At 31.5% G+C, this 10,539-nt stretch overlaps 2 protein-coding genes across 8 annotated transcripts; one reads left to right on the top strand and one right to left on the bottom strand.

Annotated features, from left to right (window-relative positions):
- Positions 1-941: 941 nt before the first annotated feature.
- LOC113846761 (stem-specific protein TSJT1) lies at positions 942-3,831 on the top strand. 2 transcript variants are annotated; one of them, XM_027475371.1, is made up of 5 exons: positions 942-1,216; positions 2,681-2,921; positions 3,001-3,121; positions 3,349-3,458; positions 3,564-3,831. In XM_027475371.1, exons 1-5 carry the CDS (start codon positions 1,014-1,016, stop codon positions 3,597-3,599), a joined length of 711 nt encoding a protein of 236 aa, XP_027331172.1. In that variant the 5' UTR covers positions 942-1,013; the 3' UTR covers positions 3,600-3,831. The 2 variants fall into 2 exon arrangements, with proteins under 2 accessions (XP_027331172.1, XP_027331174.1); XM_027475373.1 differs by having other exon boundaries at positions 3,001-3,085; positions 3,564-3,782.
- Positions 3,832-4,759: 928 nt separating this feature from the next.
- On the bottom strand, positions 4,760-9,541 carry LOC113846498 (ATP-dependent (S)-NAD(P)H-hydrate dehydratase). Of its 6 annotated transcripts, XM_027474850.1 has the most exons (13): positions 9,407-9,506; positions 9,261-9,308; positions 8,834-9,071; positions 8,537-8,613; positions 8,320-8,429; positions 8,112-8,226; positions 7,360-7,422; positions 7,086-7,249; positions 6,618-6,679; positions 6,228-6,294; positions 5,343-5,408; positions 5,094-5,222; positions 4,760-5,017 (listed from the first exon to the last, which is right to left on the bottom strand). In XM_027474850.1, exons 3-13 carry the CDS (start codon positions 9,060-9,062, stop codon positions 4,990-4,992), a joined length of 1,110 nt encoding a protein of 369 aa, XP_027330651.1. In that variant the 5' UTR covers positions 9,063-9,071; positions 9,261-9,308; positions 9,407-9,506; the 3' UTR covers positions 4,760-4,989. The 6 variants fall into 6 exon arrangements, 5 of the variants coding, with proteins under 5 accessions (XP_027330651.1, XP_027330650.1, XP_027330649.1 ...); XR_003501693.1 differs by having other exon boundaries at positions 5,299-5,408; positions 8,834-9,308; positions 9,407-9,460; XM_027474849.1 differs by lacking the exon at positions 9,261-9,308 and having other exon boundaries at positions 9,407-9,517.
- Between the last annotated feature and the right edge of the window lie 998 nt (positions 9,542-10,539).

Genomic DNA, 10,539 nt, shown 5'->3' with positions numbered 1-10,539 from the left:
TTTTAAAATAATATATATATGTATTAAAAAATTTAAATCAGTTATATTTATTTTAAAACAATAGTTATTTTATAATTTTAAAATAAAATTAATTTTGTTATTTTAATTTTACTCTTAAAAGAATTATTATCTTAGAGTAATTTTTTTATCTTCTCTTTCTATTTATTTATTATATAAATAAATTTTTTATAACATTTTAAATAAGAATAAGATAATTAAATACATTTCTTAATTATTGAACCATAATTTTAAATAATTATTCTTAGAGATAAAGAAAGTAATTAGTTGACATAAATTATTTTCAATAAATAAATATATTAATAAAAAATATATTTTATTAACAAATAATTAATATTTTTTTGAATTATAACATAAAAAATATACTAAGACAAATATAAAATATTCCAACGACAATTAATACAGAACAAAGAAAATTGTAATATTTAAAATTATCAATGTCCTAAATTTTTATACTTTTTTATAAAAATTATTACGCATAAACTTGTTATTGTACACTATTAGACATATATAAAAAATTAATTTTATTATGTGAAATGTTATGTAATGGTTATATAAATTGATAATTAAATGGAAGACAAAAAGTACTGCGGTGATGTGGCAAACAATGACAGGCTCCCCATCACAAGAAAATCTGGATGGTTCAGCAGGAGATCACTGGAACAACCTAGCTTCAGAAAATCAAAGGCACGTAATAAACCAATAATATTAATAATGAATCAATAAACCTGGTGGGGTCCACACCATCTACATTGTCTGATTCCGGTGACAAAAAATCATCGCTCGATGTGGATCCCACGTGTCACTTGTCCAAATTCCTTAATTTTTTGGAGTTACTCATAAAATTTCCACTTATTACAACGAAATGACTAAATTGCCCTCGTCCCCTCCTTCTATATAAAGAAATCGAGGCTACGGCTTCGTGTCTCATTCAGTGAGTAGTTTTTCGTGAATGCGAGAAAACAAAGGTAAAAATATATAATTTTCCGATAAAAATGTTGGGTGTGTTCAGCAGCTCCATAGTGTCGCCTCCGGACGAGCTGGTGGCCGCCGGCAGCCGAACTCCGTCACCAAAGACGACGGCGACGACTCTGCGGAAGCGGTTCGAGGAGAGGAACGGGTCGGTAGTGTCGGTGGAGGTCGGAGAGCATGTCCATCTAGCTTATTCCCACCACAACGAGTCGCCGTGGCATCCCAGGTAATTAAACATGAACATGATTACATGATCACACTCACCTATGCGACGTCGTTATCACCTTTCCTTCTCTCACACGTGTGATCGACGGTTGATGATGAGGGCGCATGTAAATGTAGAAGTAGGATGGTAGTTGTATTGTATGGGTGGGTGACGTTTATAACAAGGGGATTGCCAAGGCACTCTTAAGTTTGAAAGGAGTATTTAATATTCTCTTTAAATTATATTAAAATATTAAAAAATATTTATATTTTTTTAAAATACATTACTAACTTTACTATTAAAATTAATGGTTATAATTATTACCTTATAATAATTCTAGGAATTTTCTGAGTTAGCGACCAAGCAGATCGATGGTTCAGCACACACGACAGTAATCATGTCGGTTTTTTTTTCTTTCTTTTTTTTATGAAGAAAAAGAAAATCGAACCACCAACTTCGATGAGATTGAGAGAAAATCTATTCTAACCCAACCTGGTCGTGGTTTGCCTGACTCGAGTTAGGTGCTCAGGTTAACTTCGTTTTCATTTTTCTTTTTAATTTACTATTGTCGTTTTATTTTCAAGAAATCTAAAATATCAAAACTATGTTGGTTTATATTAAAATCATTTTTGAAAATTTATAATTCATGTGATTAAGTTGGTTTGAGTTACAAATTTCAAACTGAATAAAGCGACCTTTTTTTTACAAAACCCTAATAAATAAATCAGTCTCTTAACAATTTTATAGCATCTTTAAATAAAAAATATAACAATAAGATACTATTTTTGTAAAGCTTTTGATCTTCAAGATATCATGGGCGTTAAGTTTAGTTTTTATAAAGATCTTGTTTATTTTTAATTCTCACATCTAACAAAAATAATATGATTTCAATTCCTCATCCAACACTAAAATCACATAATTATTACAATTTTAAAAAATTTTAAGTAAACAAAGTTTTACTTAGATCAGAATAAAAAAAATTTTCTAAAAAAATATTTTTTCTATAAAAAAATTATATTTTTAGGGATTAACCATTTTTAGTTTTTACATTAAATCCGTATACTTTATTTGTAATTATAAAAATCACTCAAGACTGAACCAAGTGTTTATTTACATTAACTTATTTTTAGAGACACAATTTTATTTTATAATAATATTGAAAAATATTTAAACCATTATTGAACACGCATTGAATGGGTGGCACTTGGCAGTGGATTCGGGGCTTAGATTCTTCACTTTTACTCGCGGGAGTACTTAGTGAAAAAATTTAGATCTCTTAAACATGTGGTTCAAGTTTAATTTTGAGATTGGTGTTAAAAAAAAAATTGTTGGATAGTGTTATCGCTTTGATATTTGAGAGCGATTTCTTATTTACTTTATGAGAGGATACTTGGAGGAAAAAAATCCCTCTATCTGGCTTTTCATTTTGGTGAAGAGAATGATGTAAATGGTTGTTATGCAACTTATTGAATTGGAAAATGGCAGATCATTTGCTGTGAAGGATGAGATATTCTGCTTATTTGAGGGAGCTCTTGACAATTTGGGGAGTTTGAGACAACAATATGGATTGGCCAAATCAGCCAATGAAGTACTTTTGGTGATTGAGGCTTACAAAGCTTTACGTGACAGAGCACCCTACCCTCCCAATCATGTTGTCGGCCATCTCAGTGGGAGCTTTGCTTTCATTGTTTTTGACAAATCCACTTCTACCCTCTTTTTAGCCTCTGTAAGTTATCATAATCCCACCTACCAATGCTCACGAGCTTTCGTTTTGTGGTCATTTTGCTCATGTTATTTTTTGACAGGACCAATTTGGTAAGGTACCTCTATATTGGGGAATAACAGCTGATGGATATGTAGCATTTGCTGATGATGCCGAATTGCTCAAAGGTGCTTGTGGCAAGTCACTTGCTTCTTTCCCTCAGGGTGAGTTAATTAACTTCTACCATGTCCTTATATTACAATTTCCAATACTTTGTTCAAGTGATTCGGACTGGATCATTGATTTAACATTCCAAGATTATGATAGTATGAAAAAGTTACAAATAGATGAGGCGGAAAATGGACTATATATTATGCACTGCAGGTTATGCAGGATAGAATTAGATTTTTTACAATGGCTTTGTTGACATTGTTGCTCCCTGATTGGACAGGATGTTTCTACTCAACAGCTGTTGGAGGATTGATGTGCTACGAGAATCCTAAAAGTAAGATTACTGCAGTACCTGCTAATGAGGAGGAAATATGGGGTGCAACCTTCAAGGTAACAAAATGAAATAAAAATTAAACAGCATGCGTAATATAGTGTATTTTGGTCTCAATCAAATTCTTTTGTACTAATTGTGAAATTGGTGGGAAAATGTATCAGGTGGAAGGGTCAGCAGTTGTAGCAGCCAGACAGTAGACCTTGATGCTGGTGGGATGCGATGTGATGATAAGTGGGGCATTTGGGGAGTGCAAGGCATGGATGAGGGCAAATGTAATTAAATGGTTTGCTGGGTGATGACTGGAATTGGGCAAAGTGATGGGGTGTGTGTGTAACTTTGTTCATTAGATAGAGAATTTACTGTTTCTATCAATGTACAGTTACCCTTGTCTTCCTAATAAAGTCTGGTTTTGGCTTAACAGCATTCTATATTAATCTTTCCAAATCATTTGACCAACCTATTTCCGATTCATTCAATCCTATACTAATCTGATACCAATTTCACCATCTTGTATGCTAGGAAAAGGAAATTCTGTCATACATAAAAATTCCTACAAGTTGAATTGCTAAAATGAAATGGGCTAGCCGAGTTTTCGTCCCATTGGAACAAGTTTTAAAAAATATATTTTTTACTTGGATTATAAAATAAAAGTTTAAACTCAAATTTGCATTTTACATATAGATAAACTAATCGTTTCAAATTGATAAAAAATACTCAGATAAGTTGAATTAAAAAAAAATGAAATTAATTTAAACTTAAAATTAGTGTTCTAAATTCATATATGGCAGCAAACGTGTGCAATCAGGCATCTCTCGTACCACCCTTGCAAAAACTTTAATTTTTCTTTTTGTTTATTTAATACGTTTTTTTCTTTGCATATTGTATAACTCAACGATATTATTATACCTTTGTTAAATTTCTATTAATTATTGGATAAATATGAGTAATTAAAATTAAAAGGAATAAAATTACCACACAAGTTAAATTACAAAACCTAAAATTACAATTAAGCCCAATAATTACCGTGTATCCCTGTATCAAGGGTAAAGCATCCCAGAAATAACTTGCCAAAACAGCACTTCGGCACGAATGAGAGTCGCCTTGTAGTTTTATACTTCCTTAAAGATTTAAAGGAAATTTTATGCACTAGCCTTATATATTGCAACCCAAAAAAAGGCCTCGGTGCACGTCTAAAAGTTAAAAAGATAACTGTGGATAAGCTGTTTCAAAGGAATAAAAATCCATCAGACCAAAAAGAAAAAGGAATAAAAATCCACAAGTTCATGGACTCAGTCCCATAATATATGTTCAAGCTTTAACTTCAAAATTGACTATTTTCTTTAAATGCAGATGCACCTTTAACGAAAAACTTTAATAAGTTATATTGGGATAAACTCTTCTACACACTTCATTACTTAGAATCTTTATCATGGCACAACAAACAGACAAATTTTAAATATTCAAGGCAAAGAGTGAGAAATAAAGACAAGGGGAAAACTCATCAAAAAGGAAAAGATAAAGAAAAGATTCTAGCAGGATATGTCAATTTGGTTACAAGTGGTAAGTATCTGTTGGCCACAAATGGAATCAACTGGCAGGACATATGTCTTCCAAACTGCAAGAAAGAATGCAAAAGTTTACAAATAAATTGGTCACAATTATACAAATAATTTCTTTCTAGAATATGCTACCTTTTCCCCAAGCATTCAATAATGTCACCAGTGACTGTAGATCTTTTCTTTTCTGAGAAAGCAAGTGAGGCAGCCTTTCTCAATATAGCAGATCCAGCAATGCATCCCAAAACTGTTGGATTTTTACAACTGAAACAAAAATATAATTAAGGATATAAGTAAACATTCGGTATTCAAAGATGGGCCTCCATAGATGTATACAAACATGTAGACATTTCTTGTTGAATCTGGAAAATTATGACATAGAACCTGAGATTCAAATTTGAATCTTTGGCCAAAATATGTTGACGTGCCCATGACAAGAAGACAGCAACACTGCACCAATTAATAGAAGTGTACTTAAAAACATTTCGGATTCCAGTTGCACAAATTAATGGTCAATGGAGTGGAACAGGATGAAATAGAATGAGGTCACACCCCACTGTTGAATATCCATTGATGGAATTGTGTAAAGTTTTTACTCTTGTTTGGAATTTGGAAAGTACAATAGAAAATAATGGAATCATAAGAAATACAAATTTTTGTTCCCATATTACCTTTATCCCAATCACATTAAACGTTGAACTCACTGCTGTGAATGAAAACGGCATAATTGAATTATATTAAGTAAAATGTAAGCTGATTCCTCAGTCACCATTTTATTTAATTAATTAATTAATTAATTTTTATTTTTTTTTTGGGGGGGGGGGGTATGGGATGGAATGGATTCCATCATGTTTCATTTTGTTCTATCTTGGTTTAAAAAATTCAAACAAAGATAATAATGTCATTCTATTTCATTTCCATCAATTCAAACATAGCCAATGGTATAAATTCTTAATGTACTTCCTATTTTCTGTATATTAGTAATTGAGTTGCTTTACTCCAATATCAATATTGCTCATAGCTAGGAGTAGTTGAAAACTGAAGTATGCATTAACAGCAGTCAAAAGATGAGGATCAATTTTTTGCATTTAAAGAGAAAATCAATATTCAACCTGAAAGACATTGTCAATTTTGAATAGATAAATCAACGATTGAAAATAAAGAAAATTCCATTTCACAAAGAGAGGAACCATCTAAACATATAGCATAAAATACAGCAGCATGGAATTTCAAACACATGAACAAAAAAAGAAAGAAATAAAGACTTACCTTCCAGAAAGGATATCACCTTGGCCACCACAACGTCTAGAAGAACCATAAACACTCACTGATTTGACTGCATAAATGACAATATGACCACAATCAAACAAATTCCTAACATTTTGCAAATCTCTATTATAATATTCCATATGCTGACACAATGAACATACACAAGTTCATTGTACTACTAGAGGATAACTCATGCTTGGTAGAACATATCTGTCTGTTCCAAAACCTAAAGGCCCTATTCAATTCAGCCATTGGAGACACCCACCACATGAACCAGAATAGGCAAATTTAGAATGAGAAAGTTCTTGTTGCAATTGCACAATAATATTGATGCGCCCCCCCCCCCCCCCCCAACAAAAAAAAAAGGACTTAAATTTACGAAAGACCTACCTGTGTCACCATCACTGATGAGATCATTGTTTCCTTTCCTTAGGATAGTAACACCACCAATCCTGCTCATGAACATTCCACAGTTGTCAATAAATGGTGTATTGAATCACAGATAATAATGAGAAATAACCATGCATCTACAATTAGAACAAACTACTTAGCATTATGTTATTATCTAATTCCTTTAATTGCTAAAAGATGCGAATTTTCCTTTATCAAAACGTAAAAAAGATTATAATCTGATTTTACAAATCACACTCTGCTCGAGCAAATAAATTTCAGAAGGCAGAATGGAGACAAATAACAGAATTGTTTAGATCTCTGTTAGTATGAATGCATTTGTGGATGTATAGAAGTGGCATGCTCAAACTGACTGTCTAGATACACATTTCATGAATAGCAAATTACATGAAGATCAATTGCCCGAAAGCATTGACAAAAACTGGTAATTTGAAATGAGGCGCTCACTGTTTGGCAAGAGATAGCAGTTGTTGAGGAGCATCTACCTCATTAACTTCAGAACTCAGTACTTTCTGAACAAGACGCTTATATTCATTGACATTTGGTGTTAGAACAGCTAAGGCATAGTCACTAACAAGGTTAAGATTATTTGTAACAAGAAAAAGCCCATCCTGAACAACACCCAAAATTTGATCAGAATGGTCAAACATAAAGCTAGTAAAAATGAAAGAATATGCACATGCTAATCAGAACTTGCATCAGATGTCTAAAGTCTACCTACCCCATCTATAACTATTGGAATGTTTGATTGTCTTGCATGTCTTATGATTTCGCTCACGCAGTCCTGAGAACATTGTGCAAATGTTTGAATTAAAGATGATAGATATTAACAGGAGAGTCAGGAAAGCATATAAATCAACATCATAGAACTGAAATGAGAAAAAATTATTGCCTATACCACAACAATTTAAGGAGAAAAATTTTACTATCAGAATTTAATACAAATTAGTATTAAGTTTCAAGAACTATGAGCTTGTGGTTTATCATATTTTAAGCCAAGTGAACTTTCACAAGACTAAATACTAAAATATGTTCTTCGGTATTCTTTTCCAATAGTTTGTTTTCTTATGATGGATAGTTGTTTGTCAGCCTTCTAGTCATCACTGTGCCATAGTTTTTTTAAATATAGAATAATCCATGGTTGAAACTAGCATTACATGAACGGATGAGAAACATGCTTACTGAGAAAATAATTGATGTGATTACCATTCTACATGTTTATATGTTGCACATACAAAGAAACATCGTAAAGTGTATATAGCCAATCACCCAACCTAAGGTCACATCTTGATCAGAAGAAATATATCTAAAAGACTAAATGCACATGCCTCACTAAAAATTAGAAAGAAAAGTTAAGGACATAAGATAAAACTTAAAAAATATAAGATAAACACAATATGTCAAAGATAAGCAAGATATATCAATGTGTGTAATAAAAATGGTACCCAGTGAAGTGTTCAAGAGAGAGCATACTAGAAGAAATGGATCTCTTCCCAGGCCTGGACCAACAACAAGACAGTCAAATCTTTCCATCCATTTGTCAACTTCAGCAAGAACATCGTTTGATATGGATCTCTTGTATTCCTCCCTGAAATTAGTCTCTCAATAAAAACAACTTGCATGTGGTTTGGAAATATTCATACAGAAAGATAAAGATTAACTAGAAGACAGTAAGTTGTACCTGACATTATAAGATTCTTCCAAAACAGGGTGCACAATCAACTCAGGACTGTAACTTTTGATGACAGGAGCAGCATCTTTTGTACAAAAAACATGGGACAGATCCGCACCCTGCATGGGAGGAAACATAGGAGGATAATTTGAATTGACAGAGATAGGATTATAATTTTTTGTTTGGTTTCAGGTGGACAATTCAGTATGAAGGGGAAAAGACTAACAATTTTTAAGGCTGAAATTGCAGCAAAATATGGAGCACCTGTGTATTCACGACACCCTCCAATAACAGCTATATTTCCTGATTTGAAACATAAGTGAAGGAAATGTTAAGCATTTTTTCTTTTTCTTCAGCCACAAAATAAAAATAATAATACAGGGTCAGTCCTCCTCCTCTGGTCATAACTCATAAGTGACAAAATATAATATATTTTTCCTAATTATCTATCTTAGATTAGCATAAGTCACCACAACAAAAGCGTATATGTATAATGTGATAGAGAATAAGAATAATATTATACCTGCCTGGCCTTTATGTCTGGTAGGATCAAGAACAGGAGTAATTGCTCGAATAATGCTTTCAGAGTCAACCTCAATTGACCTTATGGCTTGCATGTCTCTATAATGGGGTTGATGATGATCAATGGAACCTCTCAGAGATCTTATCAATAATTGTTGTCTCCGGAAAACAGGAGAAAAATACAATATACAAGTTTTTGCAGAATCCAATATGGCTATCCGGGAATTCATGCCATGTTCCTGTTCACAACCCGAGTAGGCGGAAGAATTGATAGTAATCATAACAAGAGATGAATTTAAAAAGGCTCGTCTCATAAACACTAAATTGCAAAGATAATTTCTTCTTAGTAACACAAACTAATCGAGTAATAGTAAGCAACTAAGCATGTAGATGCTACTAATATCTTCAGCTAGTTTTAAAATTCTTACTTGTGATAATTCAGAAACACATGAGCGATGCTATTTTAAAACGAACCCCTTGGAAAGTTTAATGAATTGAGTGAGATACAGGAATTTGAAATTGACGCAAATAAAGATTAAACGAGACACATAGAAACGCAAAAACTTCACAATACCTTCTCCAACTGTCCTTGCCAATGCCTCAGCAGAGTCAACACTTCGAATCCACCGTTTTACAAGTCAGCTAGCTCGCATTCCATGGTTATGCTTGCGCTTCAGAAAATGGTAAGAAGTGGGAAGGTGTCTTTTTTTTTTAATTATTGATCGCCAATTAGTTGGGCCAGAAAAATTAACTCAAGCCCGGACTTACCATGATTTAGCATTGGGCTGATAGTGCGATTCAGTTCGTTTTCTTTTTTTGGAAATTAGTTTTCAAAATAAATCTATACATTTTGAATTTTTTTTTCGGAAAAACAGAATGGTGTAGTTTAAAAAGATGATAGTTTTTAAAAAATAATTCCAAAATTTAAATATATTGATAAACGAAAGAGAAACAATAATGCGTGGAAGGACATTCTTGCGAAAAGTCAAGAGAAACAATAGTGTGTGGAATATCAAACTAATAAATGAGAAAAATTAAGGATACATTGAATGTTTTCAAAATTGTTTGGAGTATTCTAATTAATCAAAGAAACAATAAGTCATATTTTTTTATATTAAACTTCATATTAGAAATATATTATGAAGTATGTACATATTTGCACTTTTTAATGAACAATTTTTCTTTTTTATTTCTTAATTAGTTTGGACACTGTTTATCATTTTTTATAATTTTAATAAATTAAAAATTTTATTGTATAATATTTTATTTATTTTAATAGATAAATAACAACGATAGTAAAATTTGTTATATTTTTCTCGTACACATTTTTTAAAAATTTATAAAATAATATACTTTATATCCAACAAAATTCACTGATAACTTAAGAATCGGAAAAAATTGATCTAATGATAAAAATATAATATTAACATCTTTTTTAAGATAATGTTTGAAACAGAATGTATTTCATTTTCAACTTCTGAGAATAAAATTCAAATGAACAAAATTCTTTGAAATTTTATAAAGAATGTTTAGTTGTTACTTAACTTACTTAAAAATTGCATGTTTATTATTATTTTTATGAAAAAAATAATAGCCAATTATCATGAAAAACTTTTATTTATACTATAGAAGAGAACATTTTATTTTCACATATTTATAATGAATATTCGTAAGTTTTTCTTATGTCCAAAAAATAATTTTATTTTC

Source organism: Abrus precatorius, unplaced genomic scaffold (genome assembly GCF_003935025.1).
Source record: "Abrus precatorius isolate BTA unplaced genomic scaffold, Abrus_2018 Scaffold8, whole genome shotgun sequence".
Taxonomy (NCBI): domain Eukaryota; kingdom Viridiplantae; phylum Streptophyta; class Magnoliopsida; order Fabales; family Fabaceae; genus Abrus; species Abrus precatorius.
This window is presented reverse-complemented; position numbering and strand designations above follow the sequence as displayed.

Coding starts and splice junctions, on each gene's coding strand:
- LOC113846498 (XM_027474848.1), bottom strand. CDS start 9,146: ATGAGACGAGCCTTTTTAAATTCATCTCTTGTTATGATTACTATCAAT. Junction 8,227..8,319: donor GAAGAATCTTATAATGTCAG/GTACAACTTACT, acceptor GACTAATTTCAG/GGAGGAATACAAGAGATCCA. Junction 7,423..8,111: donor GAAGAGATCCATTTCTTCTA/GTATGCTCTCTC, acceptor CAATGTTCTCAG/GACTGCGTGAGCGAAATCAT.
- LOC113846761 (XM_027475371.1), top strand. CDS start 1,014: ATGTTGGGTGTGTTCAGCAGCTCCATAGTGTCGCCTCCGGACGAGCTG. Junction 1,217..2,680: donor GAGTCGCCGTGGCATCCCAG/GTAATTAAACAT, acceptor GGAAAATGGCAG/ATCATTTGCTGTGAAGGATG. Junction 2,922..3,000: donor CTACCCTCTTTTTAGCCTCT/GTAAGTTATCAT, acceptor ATTTTTTGACAG/GACCAATTTGGTAAGGTACC.